The 18,730-nt window shown below is 57.5% G+C and overlaps 2 protein-coding genes across 3 annotated transcripts in view; one reads left to right on the forward strand and one right to left on the reverse strand.

Annotated features, from left to right (window-relative positions):
* The window catches only part of USP7 (ubiquitin specific peptidase 7), a 63,540-nt gene extending 53,589 nt beyond the window's left edge, over positions 1–9,951 (forward strand). For both annotated transcript variants that reach the window (XM_072753880.1, XM_026003100.2), the window contains 17 exons: positions 8–138; positions 774–908; positions 1,166–1,267; positions 1,440–1,545; positions 2,315–2,407; positions 2,496–2,563; positions 2,889–2,989; positions 3,776–3,929; positions 4,691–4,758; positions 5,235–5,343; positions 5,434–5,511; positions 6,175–6,275; positions 7,034–7,133; positions 7,806–7,925; positions 8,107–8,178; positions 8,321–8,411; positions 8,622–9,951. In XM_072753880.1, the coding sequence (XP_072609981.1) occupies positions 8–138; positions 774–908; positions 1,166–1,267; positions 1,440–1,545; positions 2,315–2,407; positions 2,496–2,563; positions 2,889–2,989; positions 3,776–3,929; positions 4,691–4,758; positions 5,235–5,343; positions 5,434–5,511; positions 6,175–6,275; positions 7,034–7,133; positions 7,806–7,925; positions 8,107–8,178; positions 8,321–8,411; positions 8,622–8,728 (1,736 nt within the window). In that variant the 3' untranslated portion in view covers positions 8,729–9,951. The remainder of the gene's footprint in view (positions 1–7; positions 139–773; positions 909–1,165; positions 1,268–1,439; positions 1,546–2,314; positions 2,408–2,495; positions 2,564–2,888; positions 2,990–3,775; positions 3,930–4,690; positions 4,759–5,234; positions 5,344–5,433; positions 5,512–6,174; positions 6,276–7,033; positions 7,134–7,805; positions 7,926–8,106; positions 8,179–8,320; positions 8,412–8,621) is intronic.
* A 3,914-nt stretch (positions 9,952–13,865) lies between these two features.
* On the reverse strand, positions 13,866–17,764 carry LITAFD (LITAF domain containing). The gene is made up of 3 exons (XM_072751295.1): positions 17,650–17,764; positions 14,178–14,319; positions 13,866–13,974 (listed from the first exon to the last, which is right to left on the reverse strand). The coding sequence occupies exons 1-3, from the start codon at positions 17,762–17,764 to the stop codon at positions 13,866–13,868; spliced, it is 366 nt and encodes a 121-aa protein (XP_072607396.1).
* Between the last annotated feature and the right edge of the window lie 966 nt (positions 17,765–18,730).

Consider the following 18,730-nt stretch of genomic DNA (forward strand, 5'->3'; position numbering starts at 1 on the left):
CGTGCAGGTGAGGTTTTACAAGCTGTCACCGACCACGACATCCCCCAGCAGTTGGTAGAGCGACTCCAAGAAGAGAAGAGGATCGAGGCCCAGAAGCGGAAGGAGCGGCAGGAAGCCCACCTCTACATGCAGGTTCAGGTCAGCCAGGCTTCCGCGGCGCTCTTGCCTCATCGGGACGGGGCTGCTGCCTGAGCATCTGCACCTGAGGGACCGCTCAGGGCCCCCGGCCAGCAGTGCTGTGTCAGGGTGTGGATGAGGAGCGCAGGGGGGCAGAGAGGGGAGCACCTCAGGAGGGGTGCACGGGAGGACGAGCTCCCGGTGGGCCAAGGAGAGGCGTGACCGGTGATGGGCAGGGAAGGAGAGCTAGACGGGAAGGTGAGTTTCCAGACGGTTTGGCTTCCTGGTTCGGTTGCAGTATTGGGAAGCAGCTGTTGCTTTCAGCAGGTTGGTTGCCGGGGAAGAGGTGCTCACGCACCTGTTCTGACCGCGTGGTCTCCAGACGCTGGCACGCAGCGGGCCTCCAGCTAGTGCTCAGGGGAGGGAGGAGTGGCCGTGTGGACGTGGAGCTCTTGGCACTTTGTAACTGAACACCGGATTCTGTCCTTCGTCATCCTGATGCTTTTCTCCTCGGGCCTCCTGAGGAAGTTTCATGGAAGCAAAAGACTGGCTCTTCCTTGCATTTTACTATGGAAACTTTGTTCTGCTTGGGGTGGTCTCCTGGCATTTGTGCGTCCGTTGGGAACTCTGTTGTGTGTTTTCTTGTGTATTTTCAGATAGTCGCAGAGGATCAGTTTTGTGGCCACCAGGGAAATGATATGTACGATGAAGAAAAAGTGAAATACACTGTGTTCAAAGTATTGAAAAACTCCTCCCTGGCTGAATTTGTGCAGAACCTCTCGCAGACCATGGTGAGTACCGGTCGTGCTGGGGAAGGTTGTTTTGGCCTCCCGGTGCCACCTGCCCTCCTTCCTAAGTGGACGGCGTGGCACCGGGCATCAAAGCCCTGGCACCGGGAACCCTGAAGGCCGGGTCTCCATTGTCCACGTCAGCAGGGAGAGCTTTAACGGTCTTTTCCCTTCTAATCCTAGAACCATTACATTCCTACGGAATTAAAATATGAGCTTATTTTGTTTTTAATTAATTTATTTTTAACTTTTTTTTTCAGGGATTTCCCCAAGATCAAATTCGATTATGGCCCATGCAGGCAAGGAGCAACGGAACCAAACGGCCGGCGATGTTGGATAACGAGGCAGACGGCAACAAGACGGTGAGGGTCACGGGTGCCGTGTGTCTTGGTTGGAGTCCCGGGAGGTGCTGGGGACTCTGCGCTGCTGCGGCCTGTCGGTCCACCTCTGGCCCACCTACGTGCAGGCAGGTGTGGTCTTCGCTCTCACTTAGCTACTGAAATATTCTAAAACCGGCATCTCTTCTGGAAATAGATGATTGAGCTGAGTGATAATGAAAACCCGTGGACGATATTCCTGGAAACTGTTGATCCAGAGCTGGCTGCCAGTGGAGCCACGTTACCCAAATTTGACAAAGATCGTAAGTGCTCTCCACGCAGCAGAGCTGGCTTCCCATACCAGCATCTAGACACACACGGGGTTAGGCATTCCTCCCTTGCCAAGAAGTCTGGTTCCAGAAATGTCCCCCAACCCCTCCCCATGCTCAGGCTTCCTGGCGAAGCCCGGTGGGCCTCCCAGACTACTGGTGGCGGGAAAGCGGTGGCACCTCACCTGGTGCCGTCCAAGGTGGAGGTGCCATCCAAGGGCTGGGTCCTCGTGTCCGCCCTTGCCGCGTGCCTCACGGGGGCTGCGACAGAGCAGGGCTGGCAGCCTCTTCCTGCCGAGGGCCAGGGAATGAATATTCACGCCTGGGAGCCACTGTGGACCACTGTCCAAAGGCGGCCGCAGAGAATGCGTCGGCGAGCGGGTTGGCTCTGTTCTGGCACAGCGCTGTCTGACCCACGGCAGATGGGTCTGCTGACGCTCGCCGTAAAGTGCTCAGTCGTTTGTGCTGACAGACACACACGCTGCCATTTTCTCATGGCGACGCTCAGCTAGCTAGTTGGTACCTGGCCTGGAAAATAAGACGCCTCATGAGTTCACTGCCTCGGATTAGTGTTTCCCAGGGCCTCAATGGTCGGAGTGGTGCCGTAGTCCTCAGCTCAGCCTTTTGATTAACCTCGCCTGACACTGTAGGTTTCGGGTGCCATAGCCTGTCATTTTGATTGCCACTAAGCTTACCATTAATATTTTAAAAACGTCATCCCAAGTGTTAAGATTCTAACAAAACCTGTTTATTAACCTTATAGATGATGTCATGCTATTTTTGAAGATGTATGACCCCAAAACACGGAGCTTAAATTACTGTGGGCACATCTACACACCAATATCCTGTAAAATACGTAAGTCCTCACTGTGCTCACCCCTGGAGCTGGTCATGCTGAAGTCTTGGTCCATTACAGCTTTGAACTCTGTTTTCCTTGAACCCAGGTGACCTGCTTCCGGTTATGTGTGACAGAGCAGGATTTATCCAGGATACTAGCCTTATCCTCTATGAGGTTTGGATAGCTCATTTTTCCATAATCAGTGTATCTATCCTGGGTGGTTTGGGGAGGGCTCTTGTTTGTTCTGCTAGCCCTGACTTGGTTGTCATGGGAAGTCTGCCACAAAGTGGTGGGGGCCTCGGGCGGGGTCGAGCTGAGGGTCACATCTGAAAGTCTCGGATTTTTCCTCAGTAAGGCTCACTGATCGTTATGTGTTTGTGGATTGTAACGTTCCCATTAGCGTCTTCACTCACTAGAAACGTAGGGCAGAGAAAAGAGGATGCTCGGGTAGGACATTAGACAGACACTCACCTGCAACCACTCATCTCGTTTACTGTAGGAAGTTAAACCGAATTTAACAGAGAGAATTCAGGACTACGACGTGTCTCTCGATAAAGCCCTTGATGAACTAATGGACGGTGACATTATCGTCTTCCAGAAGTGAGTAGTGTTTGAAGGACTCTATCGCTTTGTACTAGGAGCCTCAGAACCAAGAAACAGAACTGGGTTGAAACCCTGAGTTACATTTTGTTTGAAGTAGCTGAGAATGTTGACAGAAGTCGGCCTTCTCTTGGTTTGTGGGGGTCACAGGCAGTGAACCTTTCCCTCATTTGACGAATGGTCTCCGGTCCTAAGAATCAGCGATGAGCATGGCAGCTCTTAGGAGGATGGTTTCCCTTGCCTTTCACGTCAGGTTCCCCGGTGTGCACGTGCACGCGTTAAATCCATGTGCGTGTCAAAGCAGCGGCCCTGCGGTCTTAGACGCCTTGTCTGAAAGCAGCCTTTCCCGTGCTCTTGAAGGAGCCATCTGGTTGCGGCATCCTGCAGCACTGGTTGTGGGGGGCCCCCGAGTGCAGTGGCCGAGAGCGGGTCTTGGCCAGGTAGTGGATATTTTAGGCTTAGCGACGACTCAGCCTGGCTGCCCTAGTGTGACAGTGGTCGCCTGCCAGCCCCTGGTTAGGGAGCACACGGTCCAGAGTCCTTCCCTGTGCGTGAAACATGTTCGTATCGAGTCGGGGAGCAGGCCATCTGCACTGGCGCTGCGCGAGGCTTAGAGCACACACACAGCACCCTCGCCTGGGACAGACTCCCAGCATCCTCGAATGTTAGTTGGAACTTCTGTGCACACCTGTCCTGTGGTTTGAGAGGTGATGCCAGTTTGCTTTATACCGATACCCTTGGCCTGGACTTTGGTTCAGTCCGGAAACTGTTTCTTTCTCCCCCCAGGGATGACCCTGAGAATGATAACAGTGAATTACCCACTGCAAAAGAATATTTCCGAGACCTCTACCACCGTGTTGATGTCATTTTCTGTGATAAAACAATCCCTAATGATCCTGGATTTGTGGTTACATTATCAAACCGAATGAATTATTTTCAGGTATTTGATAAATAAAAGCCCTTTCCCCTTCAGATTCCATACCTGAGAGCTTGTTATTTTTAAAAAGAAAGGGTTGCTGAAGAGGCTGATGGGTTTGGTTCTGGAAGAAGGGTAACAGCCCCGTAGTCTGAGATGGTTCGGGGGCGGGGGGGGGCGGGGTGGGTAGTGCTGGCGCTGCCACGAGGCTAGTAGCTGCTCGTCACCCTCCCGACCCCCGCCCCATCCACCTCGGCATAATTCGGTTTCAGAGATGATTGTTGTTACAGCCACTTGGCCTCAATTAGAACATGCCATTGGAAATTAAACCTGTAGTCCTCACCATTAAATGTGAGAAACCCTTGAGGCACCCGGCTGGCTCAGTTGGAGGAGCTCAGAGTCATGAGCTGGAGCCCCACGTTGTGTATAGAGTTTACTTAAGTAACCTTCAAAAGAAAAGGTGGCACCTGGGTGGCTCAGTCGGTTAGGGGTCTGCCTCTTGATCTCAGCTCAGGTCTTAATCTCAGAGTTCGGGGTTTGGGCTACTTAAAAGGGGGGAGTGGCACAAAAATCCTTTAACAGCTAATTTCCCCTCCCCATGGGGATACACTGGGGAGTTTATCCCTGGTAGGTGGTGGATGTTGAGGCCATGTAAATTCAGGCTGTACATTTCACATTTTTTTAAGAACATTGGGTAAATGGTTAATGATAAAGTTTGTAAGCAGATCTCCATTGATTCCCCAAGATGAGCCTTCTTTTCTGACTTTGGGTCCCTTCCCTCCCAGGTCGCAAAGACAGTAGCACAGAGACTCAACACTGACCCCATGTTGCTCCAGTTTTTCAAGTCTCAAGGGTAAGGCATGCCCGCGGTCACTCGCTGTTGGTCTGTACTGCAAACCGTCCACAGTTGACCCGCGCATGGTGCAACTACTTCTAATAAGTAGCTGGCCACGGCAGCTGGCATACCATTGCTTAGTTTCCGATATTCGTCACCACGCACGTCCTGACCACACTGCTCGCAGATGTCCTAGTAATTGGCAGCCTCCTCTAAAGCCGGGCTTCCGGTAGCGACAGCACCCACACGTGTCCCACGCATCGAGATGGGGCCCGTCCCAGCCGTGGTGGCCCCGCACTGTGTCACCATTGCTGAGGGCGCGCAGGTGGGCTGCCAGAGGGATTTGGGGCTTGGGAAATAGGAGTCTTGAGGGAAGCCAGGCCCAAATTTTGAATGTAGGCATAAGGCCAGAGTTTGCTCTTATGCTCACTCATGGATATTTGTTGTAGGCAAATAAACAAGTCGTTTGTTGTATATGCTGTTTTCTTGTGCAGCTATAGGGACGGCCCAGGTAACCCTCTTAGACATAATTACGAAGGGACTTTAAGAGATCTCCTACAGTTCTTCAAGCCTAGACAACCTAAGAAGCTTTACTATCAGCAGGTAGGAGTCCCATTTCATGTAACCATGGGTCATAAGGAGAAGGCTTGGGTTTTGTGGAAATGTATCTAACAGTCTCTCTTTTCTTACTAGCTTAAGATGAAAATCACAGACTTTGAAAACAGACGAAGTTTTAAGTGTATTTGGTTAAACAGCCAGTTTAGGGAAGAGGTATGTGCTTTCCAATGATAGGATTTTTTTTTTCATTGGCGTGTGTTTCTGTCTGTCTAGCCCTTGAAAACTAAAACAGGAAGGTATTAGAGGCCCTCTGTCCCCCTCCTGCCACCACCGCTGCTTCTCAAACCATTTTTGCCTCTGCCGGCCCCCTGGCCGTGAGCAGCCAGCCTGAGGGCGGGTGGGTGCTGGCGCCCACTGTTAACCCAGGGCGTGCCCGCCCACTTGAGGTGGTGGTTTTAGAAAGTCTGTCCCTGTTTGCACTCAAGTGTTTCGTTGTTGTAGCTCTGCCAACCCTGTGCCATAAACATGCTCTTTGGGGCTGAACCGACAGCCTGAAATCCTCAGGTCCACCTGTGGTCACCACCTAGGCTGACACTGTGTCCCGTTGTCACTTTGCTGGGACAAGCAGGCTAGGAGATGGCCCTCCGTGGGCAGCGTCCTGAGAAGCTGTCCTATAAATGGCAACCTTTTTGCATCCAAGTGGCATTTCTTAAACTCTCCTCCGGGCCTGGGGTGAGGCCCTGGGGGTGGGGGCGACAAGGGCAACAGTGGTGGGTAGCCAGAGACCACTGAACGTCTCTACAGTTTCTTCTCCAGCAAAGTGGATGGGTTTAAGCACACCCCTCAGGTTTTCTTTCAAATCTTGTCGTTTACTAGGAAATAACACTATATCCCGATAAGCATGGGTGTGTCCGGGACCTGTTGGAAGAATGTAAAAAGGCTGTTGAGCTCGGGGAGAAGGCGTCAGGGAAGCTTAGGCAAGTATCTCTGAAGCTGAATGTGGCCGGGGGTGGAGGGGGGGGCCTGGCCCATGGCGCAGAGCGTCAGACTAGCTCTTGGCCCAGCTTTCGTGGCAGTTTATGAATATTTCACAGTTGAGCCATATCCTCCTTCCCATCTCCTGATTATTATTAAGCTGTCGTACACATGAGATGCAGGTAGAAAAGCCACACGCGATGAAGAGGATCCAGATGGAATATCAGCTGGAAGTGGACAGAGCTGCTCTTGGTTGCATTTGAGAAATCAGGGCGCTTCTGATCCATGTCGCTAATGCTCCGGCTAAAGACAGAGGCCCAGGCTTGGTGGGCTGGGCTTGTTTCAGAGGCAGGCATTCTCCTCCCGGTGCCCTGCCGTCTGCTCACAGGACACAACAGGCCGTGAGGCTATTTGGTTCCGGGAATGTTTGCCCCATGATATTAATAAAAGGATGAGATCCTTATTCTCTAACGGGTGCAGGAGAAAAACACCCCCAGTCCCGCCCTGTTGGGAACCGTTGTGGGAACGATGTGCACGATTCCTAGAGACTTGCTTTCAGCTCCATCCCTGTGCCCAGATGGGGCCGCCAAGCAGGGTTCTGTGTGCTCCCCAGGGACGCCTGTGTTTTGGACATTTCAGCTCTAAAAGGGAGAAAATAAGCAAATGTCAAGTAGCTTTTTACTAAAGAATTGTTTCAGGAAGCTACTTAACCTTCCTTCCTCTCGCACGAATTGATATGGATCCCCCCTCTTGTGTGCAGGCTGCTAGAAATCGTAAGCTACAAGATCATTGGTGTGCACCAGGAAGATGAGCTGCTGGAATGCTTATCTCCGGCGACGAGTAGAACGTTTCGAATAGAGGTAACCGGCCTGTCCTCGCCCTCGTCGGCGCCCTGGCCGGGTGGGACGGCCACCCGCCCGCCTCCTCACGTATCACCGACTTGCAGATGTGGCCCAAGTGTTTATGGTACCAGTAGAGGTGATCCCTGCAGTTAATTTTATTCTTCCAGATTTTGAGAAATTAATGTTTTATTGTGATAACAATAGACGCAAAATTTTCCATTGTAAGCACTTTAAGGGTGTACAGTTCGGCGGCGTGAAGCCCGCTGACCGTGTTGAGCGGCCCCCTGCTGTCCATCTCACAGCTGCCCGCCTGCCCTGGCACCAGCATTGTCCCATCTCTGGGTCTGACTCCTCGGGGTCCACATATAAGGAAGGATCGCAGAGGATTTGTGCTCGGGTGTAAATTTTAAATATGGGCCCCAAGTAAAGGTGGTCAGAAGCTGGGCCTCCCTATTGATTTTAGAGCAGCTGAAATTTCCATAGTTACTGGAATAGTCCATTATTTGGTCCCTGAAAATCCAGAGCTTCCTTTAAAAATGCAGAGAGCGTCCAGCTCTTGAGTTCTCATCATTCTTGGGGCAGAGATAGGACCTGACTGCTTTGTTGGAGCAGCGAGTCAGAAGCAGATGCGGCGTTTATCCTGCATAGACGGAGTTGCTCAGCTCCGTGTGTCTCCTTCCGTGTCCCCAGGAAATCCCTTTGGACCAGGTGGATATAGACAAGGAGAATGAGATGCTGGTCACAGTGGCACACTTCCACAAAGAGGTGTTCGGGACGTTTGGGATTCCATTTTTGCTCAGGATACACCAGGTGAGGGTGTTTGGTAATCGGTCGAGTATCTATCTGCTCGCCAAAACGTGACGTCTCGTGGTGCCTTGAGATTCATGCTGCTGAATGTGGCCTCCTGCCCCGTGGGCTGATGATGGGCTTTGGTGGCATCCACAAAGGGGCACAGGCGAGTGTGCGCACACGTGTCCTTTACCGTTTGTAGGGCGAACATTTCAGAGAAGTCATGAAACGGATTCAGAGTCTGCTAGACATCCAGGAAAAGGAGTTTGAGAAGGTAACGCACGTCCTAGGCACTTGTGAGGGAAGTAGGGGCAGCACCCCGAAATCTTGGCTCATGAGGCAGCCTGGACTCTGGCCAGAGGTGTGTGTTTGCTCGTGCCCAGAGTTCATGGAGGAGGGCCCCTTCTGTCTTTCAGTTTAAATTTGCCATTGTGATGATGGGCCGACACCAGTACATAAACGAGGATGAGTATGAAGTGAACTTGAAAGACTTTGAGCCCCAACCTGGTAAGAGCCCTCCCACGGCCCCGGGTTCCAGTTCCGTCTGAGGCAGGGAGGAACAGCGTGTGACCGGGGTTCCTCTAGGACACAGGCGGGGTGGAGGTGCCCGTGGCTCCGACAGGATGCCCCAGGAGTGTGGGGTGTGCTCGGCCGCTGGCCCTGGGCTCCGGGGTGGCCGTCCATCCGGTCTCAGCCGTGTCTCTCTCTCTCCACCAGGTAACATGTCTCATCCTCGGCCTTGGCTAGGGCTCGACCACTTCAACAAAGCCCCAAAGAGGAGTCGCTACACTTACCTGGAAAAGGCCATTAAAATCCATAACTGACTTCCTTACTCAGTGTGTGCAGGGCGAGGGGCCTGCGTGGGTGTGTGCCCCCTTTTACCAGCCTAGAACTTTGGTACACGTGCACTCTATCCGAAGTCTTCAGCAAGAGGATTTGCTGCTGATGTTAATTTTATTTTGTTGAGGCTGTTCAGTTTGGCTTCTCTGTATCTATTGACTGCCCTTTTTGAGCAAAATGAAGGTGTTTTTATAAAGCTTGGATGCCAATGAGAGTTATTTTCTGGTAACCACAGTGCAAGGCGACTGCCAGCGTAGCAGGGGAGCAGAGGCGAGGGCCGCGCGGCTGTGGCGCGAGGCTTCTGGTGTGTTCGCAGCCGGCGAGGCTGCCTGGCTGCCTTCCTGGGGCCGCGGTCACCGGCCCCTGCGGCCGCTCGTATGTGTAGGCTCGTCTGACGTATTTCCCTCAGTTCTACTTGCCATGACCTTTTGTGCATCTGTAAAGGCAAAACAGAGAAACTCACAACCTAATAAATAGTGCTCTTTCCTTCACTGCGTGTACTGTCCCCCTTCCTCGGTCCCCCGCCCGCTGCCTGGTCTCCGTCCCCGTGTCCTCACTCCGCCAGCCGCCGCCGTGCTGCAGCCCGTTCGCCACGTGGAGGCCCCGAGCACCAGTACACACCAGTACAGTCCCGACAGGCAGTCCGGGGGCTTTTCTGACATTGAGAGCCCCGCCAAGTACGATCACGGTGTCCTCTGCTGCCCCTTCTCCACAGTTGACTCGCACGGGGGAAGCAGTTGCCCGTAGAGGTTCCTCGAGACGGAACAGATGGAACGAGAAAAGGAAGGAGAGCCTTTTAGCAAAGAGGGCATGCTCACTAGTCAGTAAGCTGTTGACTTTGTAAAAAAGTTAAAAGGAAAAAAAAAAGAAATGAAATTGTATATTTAATGAATGAACATGTACAATTCGCCACTGGGAGGAGGTGACTTTGTTGGGTGCATCTAAGTGACTCTCACCGATGTCGATATTCATTGTGTGTAGTTTTATTTCAGTCCCAGCCTTGTTTCCTTTTATTTTGGAGCTAATGCCGGCTGCGTGTCTAGTTTTGAGTGCAGTAAAATAGAATCAGCAGATCACACTTATTTTTCATCCTTTTCCAGGATTTTTGTTTGTTTCTGTAGCAGCAATGTACACCAACTCTTCCTGTATATTGCCTTTTTGCTGGAAAATGTTGTATGTTGAATAAAATTTTCTATAAAAACGACAATTCGGTGAGTGACGTGGAGGTTGAGGGAGGCCCATGTCCCCCCACCGCCGGTCATGTTGCTCACCCGACAGCCCTGGTCCCCTGCGGGTGTTTGATCCTGCCTCTTCCTAGTTAGGTCTGAGCTCAAGCAAGAGGAGGTTTTCCAGGGGGACCCTGGGCACAAGTGAGGCGACTCGGAAATACTGCCGGCACCGTGGGAGGCGTAGCCCTGGGGAGCCGGCCACGTGGCCCACCCGGCAAGGGTTCCTGGACTCTGGTCTGTTTCCAGGTCCAGGTGTAGGCCTCGGGCCGTAGGGAGGGTAGGTGTGCGCAGGCCGGCGAGGATCTTTCTCTGCGTGTTTGACGTTGAGCGTGAAGGTTGACGTTCCGTTCCGCTGGACTTCAGTTCTGGTCCTGGCCGGGTAGCTGGCACAGCACGCGCTCGGGTTATCAAGGGACTTTTTACAAAAGACTTGACGGTGTGGCCACGTGCGTTTACTGCTCCGTTCCCTCCCAGCTTGGGTTGGGTGTCTGAGCTCACAGTGTTTGTGGGGGGCACAGGGGGGAGCAGCTTCCGCTCACTCTACACCCCGAGGACGTTCCCATCAGTTGACGAGGAGGAGCCCCTTGGGAAGCGTGATGTGACCTGTGACCTGCAACCTGGGCGCACTGGGCGGAGAAAGGCGGCCTCAGTCCACCCGTGAGCCGCAAACCATACCAGCCTTGCCATCTCCTTCCAGAACAGTCCCTGTAGGCAGGAAGCGCCTTCCTGAGGCGACGGAGGTGGAGGGGGCGTTGGCCTTTCGCTAGGAGCACCCAGGCCGCGGTCCCAGGGACCACCCCTTCCAGCAAGAGGGGGCGCGTGTTGCTCCAGCGCCCAACAGCGGGCGCTGCCCCTGGGAGGTGCGGCTCTGGCGCCAGACGGAGCCCATGTCTGGGATGGGACCTACGGACAGTGGGCTCGGGACCGTGTCTTCCCGAGCAGGCCTCAGGCCTTTCCTGCCGCCGTCTCCGCTCTGAGGCACGTGGTTGAGGGCTGCATGGCTCTGGGGACGGAGACCTGGGGGGCGCTGGCTGTGGGTGCCCCAGGGCGGGGGGCTCCACGCCGCGGGAGCCTGGAAGCAGCCATGCACCGCAGGCAGCACACGGCCGAGCCCGGGGTCCCGTGGCACCTGGTAACGACAGGCAGAGGCCGTCCAAGATGCGGCCCCTACGTGGCGGGGAAGGAGGCCTGTGTGGCGGCTGGGCCGGTGGGGAGCCAGTGCCCGGGACAGCCCCCTCACGGATGACATGGGGAACATCTCCTGCACCTTGTGGCCCGCAGAGTGGCGTGGGGGCACTGTCCCTGCAGCCTCGGGGGCCTGCTGTGCACCCGCCCCAGCAGCTGAGCATCCGCCCTCCGTGTAACTCCAGGTGCCACAAGCGGCGAGCGTGTGCCGCGTCGGGAAAGCCGCGCTGACCACTCTTGCCCGCGTCGGCGTTGCTCAGCCTGACCTGCCGTCCCCGCGAAGCCTGCGGCGCTCCTTTCTGGGTGGGAGCAAAGTGCAATCGAGACCAGCTTCCCAGCGCCCTTTAGGCGGCCCTTTGCCTTGCCGCCCTCCGCCCTCCAGGAAGGAGCTGTGCGGACTCGCCCTCCCCACCGTCCTTGAGGGAGGCTGTGAGGCCAGGCCCCGGGGGCGTGGAGAGCCATCAGAGCAAGGCTGGCGGGGAGGGCCCCTACCAGGGGCGCCCCGAAGGGCCCTGGGCTGGATCGGGGCTGCACACACCGGAGTTGCCTTAGGCTCAGAGATGTGGTAGGTGCCGGCAGGGAGGGTACCTCGGGGGCCCTGTCCTCGCCGTGGGGAGCCGATCCAGGGCCGCGTCTGGCTGCTGCGGGGGGGCTGGTTGCCTCCAAGCCTGGCCTGAGTGCCCCCCGCGCGCCACCGCCGCTCAGCTTCCTGAGCGCTCCAGGCTGGGGGCTCGCCTGCACCTGCAGGCTGCGCAGGGTGGGACCCGGTCCCGTCCCTGGGCTTTGGCCAAGTGTGGGGGAGAGAGTAGCTGAGAAAGCTCCGTCAGCCACCCTGTAACAGTCGTCACCGTGGAGCACACCGTGCAGCCTCCGGGCAGCCCAGAGTGACCAGCATGTGCCACCTGGCCGGGCTCCCTGCTTGCTCCGTGCAGACCTGGCCACCTCAGCCCCCACCCCCCGGACGTCGAGGGCATCCCGGGGACCCACTCGCCCCCGAAGAGGAGCACGGCTATGGCCGAGCCAGGCCAGTGAAGGAGGCCCCCCAAACTCAGCACCCTGAGGCCCCGCAAGCAGTGCCGCGTGTACGTTGAGAGGCACCTGTCCTAGGACTGGCCGCCACCGCCCGTGGACCTCTCCGGGAATCCCAGTCAAAACCAGCGAGTTGCTTAGTGAGCCCGGAGTCCGTCCAAGAGCCTCGAGGCGAGTTCTGCAGATGCATCCAGCTCCGGCTCCAGCTCCAGACGGTCTTGGCCTCGTCAGCGGAGCCAGGCACGCCTGTGACTGTCCCCACGTGGCCTGGCCGCCTCTGCACAGGCATGCAGCTCCTCCAAACCGGAGACGGGCCCAGTCCCAGGAAGACTCCCCTGGGTGCTGGGGGCCGGCGGGCCTGCCCTGGCCTTGCTCCCCGCTGCCCGCCTCCTCCAGTAACGGTGTCCTGCCATGTGTGGGACGCGCAGGCGCCGAGCCTAGGTGGACGGCCACCTGTATTGTCCGCCTGGGGCCCTTCTGTCTCCCCGGGTGCACCCGGCCGGCCTGCTGTATCACAGACGGGGGCTGGTCCCTCCCTACAGAGTGACCCCCCGTGGGTCAGATGCTTCACCTCGTCCTGGACATCTTGTTGGGAAGGAGGAGCTGGCTCGGGAACCAGTGCTCCCCCTGTCCTCCAGGGCCCCTGGGGTTCAGCCAGAGGCCCGGCTGACATCCAGAGGCAGAGATCCGGCCCCAGAGCTCGTACAGCCCCCTCGGTAGTGTGACACCAGGCCAGGGCTGTCCCCACAGGCTGTGTGACCTCGTGAGGCTTCCAGGAACTTCTTCCACACTCACACACACACACACACACACACACACACACACCCTCCCATCTCTGCTGCAGGGGGATAGGCCCTGGACCTGCAGCCACAGGTCACTGGAGCCGAGGGACCTTCTGCCTGGGTCTTCGTGTCTGTAGGACCGGGGCACCCTGCCCTCCCCAGGGGGTGATGAGCATCACAGCAGGTGAAGTTCCTTTTTTTTTTTTAATTAAAAAAAAATTTAAATCCCAAGAAGGGCACTCCCTCTGTTCCCTGTCTTTCCTGCCCCCTGATAAACCCACTTCCTTTCCCCCTTCTCTAGGAAATGCATTTCCATTGAAAACGTGGGTGGATAACCATCTTATTTTGCAAAATAAAATTCCTTTGTTGGGGGGAGCCTGCCTGGCTCCATGGGAAGAGCATGATCTCAAGGTTTGTGAGCTCGAGCCCCTGCGTTGGGTGTAGAGATTAGTTAAAAATAAAATTATAAAAAAAAAAAAAAGACCCACAGCCCTCCGTTGCTTGTGCACCAGGTTTCCGTATAGGCTGTGCCCGCCCCCACCTGGTCCCTGCAGACCCCACGTGACCCCGGGGGATCCTGTTTGCCAGCTCAGGGCCTTCACTGTCCCAAGCACTTGCCAAAGTCCCTGGACACGTGAGGCCATGGCTGCTGGGAAGGGCCGGGAAGGGACGGCTTGACCGCGCTGTGGATTCCCCGGGGTTGGGACACCGCAGAGCCCGAGAAGGGGCACCAGGGACCAGGCTCCCCGAGATTCGTTCACTGTGGCTACCTGAGCACCCGCTGTGTGCCAGGCGCCTGGCCAGCCCTTGCCTGGCCCTCCCTGCACCAGCAGGCACCCAGCAGGATAGACGTGGGCAGACAAGCGGCATTTAATGGACATTTATTTCGCGGACATTCACAGGCGACGGTAGCGGAAGAGCTCGTGCTGGCACACGGGGCACGTGTGCTTCACATCCATCAGGCTGTCCACACAGAAGGGGAGGAGGCAGCAGCCCAGGAAGCACCTGCAGCCTCAGGAGCAGCGGGGTGGGGGTGCAGCCTCGACGTCCTCACCTGGGCCCCCGCCTGCCCTTGCGCCTGCCCGGCCTGTCCGCCCCACAGGCAGCCCTCCCCCAACCCAGCAGGCCATCTGTCCCTGTCCCTGGGGATGCTCAGGGCCCCTGCGGGGGAAAAGGTGGACGGGGGGGGGGGGGGGGGGTGCACTCACCCAAACACAAAGAAGCCTGTACACAGCAGCCAGGTGAGGGTCCCCGGGACCGGGTTGGTCACTGTGATGATGTAGTTCCCGCAGTAGGGACATACGGACTGTATGGGGGTAGCAGACCCCATCCTAGGCAAGCTGCTGAGCCCTGGGGGCGGGGGAGGCAGCTCAGACCCCAGCCCCCTGCCCGCGCTGCTCGGTGGGCCCTCCTGCCCACTCTGGCTCCACCTCCCTTCACGCTGCCCTGTCGCCCGCCCCCGCAGCCACCGGCCCTTGGACCTCCCTCCACCTCGTCTCCCCGGCCAGGGGTCACCTGGGGGATGTGGGGGCCTCTCTGGGTTCCCCTGGGGGCTCCTACGATTCAGTGAGCCCCCCCCCCCCGGGGTAGTGTGCTCAATCCACCCCCTTGCCGGGGTGTCCGTGACGTCAGCCAGCGTGTCCTCGAGTCCCCGCCCCTGGTGGAAAGCTCCGACAACCTCGGTGAAGCGTGGTGGGGGAAGCGACAAAACCTAGATCCTACCTGTCGGCATCCTTGTGTCTCCCTCTCCCATTCATACAGAGAGGCCAAAAAAATGGACGTTTAGCTATTTAAACATTGCGGCTGTTTCTGCAGTCGTGGGGTGTGCAGAGAAGGGGGGCTCTGGTGGGGGCTGAGCTGGTTAAGAAAGCTGTCCCGCTCAGGTAGGTAAGTACATAAATAAAACCTTAAAAAAAAAAGCAGGTGGCTCAGTAGGTTAAGTGTCTGCCTTTGGCTCAGGGTGTGATCTCGAGTCCCAGGATCGAGTCCCGCATCGGGCTCCCTGCATGGAGCCTGCTTCTCCCTCTGCCTGGATCTCTGCCTCTCTCTCTAGGTCTCTCACGAATAAATAAATAAAATCTTAAAAAAAAAAAAAAAAAGAAAAGCAAGGAAGGAAGCTAGCCAGCCTTCCCAGGGGTCAGTGGTGAGGGGGGCCGGGGTTTGGAACCCCGACGGGCCTCTGGGCACCTGTGCACCTAGCATGGGTGGCCCCGCCCGGGGACCTGTGCCCGCTCAGGGCTCCCTGGCTTGCCCACCCTGGGCGGGGGCTGCAGGAGTACCTGACAGGGTAGGGAAGGGGGTTTCACCAGGACTTCGCCCCAGAAGCCTTGCCTGAGTGCCCACCCAGGAGCAGGCCCCTGTGCTGCCAATTTCACGTCGGGGAGGAGGAGGCACGGCCGGCGGTGGGGGTCACGCAGCTTGGGGGGGGTCAGCAGAGAAGGGCTCTCAGGGGAGGCGCTGCGGGGGCAGAGTCAGCCGGGGGGCAGACACTCACCGGGGTGAAAGGCCTGGGGGCTTTGGATGTACAACGGGGGAGGACTCGGAGCACCTGGAGGCCGAGGACCAGGAGGAGGAGGAGGCCCTTGGGGAGAGAGGAAGGAGACTCGCTCAGAGCCCGGGGCGCTGACAAGGTGGCGGCCTCGCGGTGACCCCGACTTTACAGCAAGGCGAGGCCTGGAGGAATGAGGGCCGGTGGCCGCTGAGCTGAGGTGTGAACCCCGTGTTTCTGGCTCCAGATGTGTCCTCACGGACTCGGATATAAGATCCTGGAGGTGCTGCCAGAAGTTGAGGATGTAAGCAGCGCATGGGGCCCATCATCTCTCTTAAAAAAAAATACGGGGGATCCCTGGGTGGCGCAGCAGTTCGGCGCCTGCCTTTGGCCCAGGGTGCGATCCTGGAGACTGGGGATCGAATCCCACGTCGGGCTCCTGGTGCATGGAGCCTACTTCTCCCTCTGCCTGTGTCTCTGCCTCTCTCTCTCTCTCTCTCTCTGTGACTATCATAAGTAAATAAAAATTAAAAAAAAAATATGGGGATCCCCGGGTGGCTCAGTGGTTTAGCCCCTGCCTTTGGCCCAGGGCGTGATCCCCGGGTCCTGGGATCGAGTCCCACGTTGGGCTCCCTGCAGGGAGCCTGCTTCTCCCTCTGTCTGTGTCTCTGCCTCTCTCTGTGTGTGTGTGTGTCTCTCATGAATAAATAAAATTTAAAAAATAGAATACAGAGCACTTGTTCCGTTCCAAACTCTGCTGCACATTTGACACGACCTCACCGCACGGACTCTCGCCAAAAGCCCCGTGAGGAAGGCGGCGGCAGGGTTCCAGTGGTGCACAGGTGCAGACCCGGCTCAGCGAGGTTAAGCCCCCGCTCGAGGTCAGCCGAGGTCAGCCAGCAGGTATGGAAGTTGAGGACGTGCAGGGCGGCCCTGCGTGTGAGGCCCCTGCCCCTGGTCAGGACGGCTCCAAGACGGCGGGGTCCACGTGCCTCCCAGGAGGGGCCGTCCGGGCCCTGGCCTGCCCACATACCTCCCAGCCGTGGGTCCCTCCTGCCCCCCCAGGGGCCTCTCACAACCGTGTCAACAGCCCGCCGGCTGCAGCTCCCGGGCTGAGCCCTCAGGTGCGAAGCTGTCTGGACAGGGGATTCCAGGATCCGGACACCCAGGGTGCGGTCTGGGGCAGGCAGGGTGGGAACCCCGTCGTCGACATGACCCTCTGGTCCATGGGTGGGGCTCACGGGGTCTCTACGGGGAACCACACGGACCCTCTGCATGGGGACCTGCCTCTCCCAGGGGAGGGGCCTCGTGGCTTGAAGGGGCTGCTGCAGACCCCCACCACCCAGTGCCTCTTCCCACACTGGGAGCAGCGGGGGGACAGGAAGCCCCTCCCCACTTTCTCCCACACGGCCTAGACTCCTGGGGACAGGAGATGTCATAGCCGGCCTGTGTCCCCAGCAGTCCCGTCTGAGGCTGACTTTTGTACCCATTTCACAGGTGAGCAAAGTGAAGGCCAGGGAGGAAGTAACCTGTCACCTGACCTTGCGGCTGAGTTAGTGGCCAGCCCTGCACCAACCAGCTCCTAATCCTCTCAAACCATTCTCCAGACAGAAAATGGATCCAGGGGCGCCTGGGGGGCTCAGCGGTTGAGCATCTGCCTTCAGCCCAGGGTGTGATCCTGGGGTCCCGGGATCAAGTCCCACATCGGGGTCCCCGCAGGGAGCCTGCTTGTCCCTCTGCCTCTGTGTCTGCCTCTCTCTGTGTCTCTCATGAATAAATAAATAGAATCTTTTAAAAAAAGAAATTGGATCCAAAGAGATGGCTGGATCCAATGGGCAACTTGGCCAAGATCTCCTCGGGAGGGCCAGGCCCCCCGCGCCCCCCACCCCAGCCAGTCTAGGTTGTGTCTGGCCCCGGGGTGGGCAGGCGACCCGAGGGGCAGCCTGTACCTGAAACAAGGGAGTCATTAGTCTTCTTCTCTGACTCCTTGTTAACACCCTAAGAGAGGGCACGGGCTGCTGGAAACCCTATTTTGTCTCCTTCAAGTCACAGGGTCCCCAGGCTGGCAGAGGACCATGCGATGTGACAGCAGGAGGACTGGATTCAGCCCCCACCAGGCAAGGGGACCCATCCTCTCCTGCTTCCCGTGGGCCCCCAGGTCACCTTGTGCCCAGGATGGGGAGACATCTCACCCTGGGGATAGTTCCACCGGGGTGCTCCGGGCGACCTTTGTTCCAGCAGCGGTATCCGGGCGGCGTCGGGTTCCGAGCCCAGAGCGGCCGAGCGCTTGTCCCGAGGGGTCCCCATGGCGCTGTCTGGTTGCCCTCACGCCAGAGTGGGGGCCCCCCTGGCGCCTCTTCCCAGGCCTGGCTGGGGTAGAACAGCCATTGTGATGTGGGGCGTCACTGGGCGAGGAGTGGGCTCTGTGTCTCCTCTCCCTACAGGCCGAGCTGGAAGACCCTGGGGAGGTGGCTCTGCTCCCCGCCCCACCGCCCTCCCCGGACCACCTGAAACCAGCCTTCGGTTCCCGACGGCGGGGGTGGGCCGGGGTGCCACCCGGGGCCTGCAGGATGGGGGAATCTGACCACAGCCGGGGCTTCTGCTTCCAGGGACGTAGGCGGACACCCAGCCGTGTGGCCGGTCGCGTCCTGTGGCTGAGAAAGGGACCCGCGCTCCGTATGCACGTGCCCGTGCGGCACACGCAGGTGCACCGGTTCACGCACGTCTCCCTGCATGTCTGATGGCCCCTCTTGCCCGCTGAGCTGAGTGAATTTGGGCAAGGTGCTAACTCTCCAGCCCTGCACCCCCAGCCTCCTCAGCTGTCAAGTGGGGGTCCCGGCTGCTGCGCTAGGATTGTTGGGAGATTGTGAGATGCGAGCCAGGTACAGCGAATGGTCGATGCCACCGTGGTGCCTGCGAGGCAGTGATTGGCTGGAGTAACCCTGAGAGACACTGTCCCTGGTAGGGGGCGGCCTCTGTGCCCGGGGCTTTGGCGAGGGTCACGGCCAGTAAGGACAAGGCCAGGATTGGTGCCAACAAGGGCACAAAGTGAGGGCTGTATGCTCGGACAGTAAACTCTGCGACTTCTCGTGTTGCCATAAAATATTGGGGGCAGGGGATCCTTGGGTGGCTCAGCAGTTTGGCGCCTGCCTTCGGCCCAGGGCCTGATTCTGGAGACCTAGGATCGAGTCCCACGTTGGGCTCCCTGCATGGAGCCTGCTTCTCCCTCTGCCTGTGTCTCTGCCTCTCTCTTTCTCTGTCATGCATAAATAA

Source organism: Vulpes vulpes, chromosome 3 (assembly GCF_048418805.1).
Source record: "Vulpes vulpes isolate BD-2025 chromosome 3, VulVul3, whole genome shotgun sequence".
NCBI lineage: Eukaryota > Metazoa > Chordata > Mammalia > Carnivora > Canidae > Vulpes > Vulpes vulpes.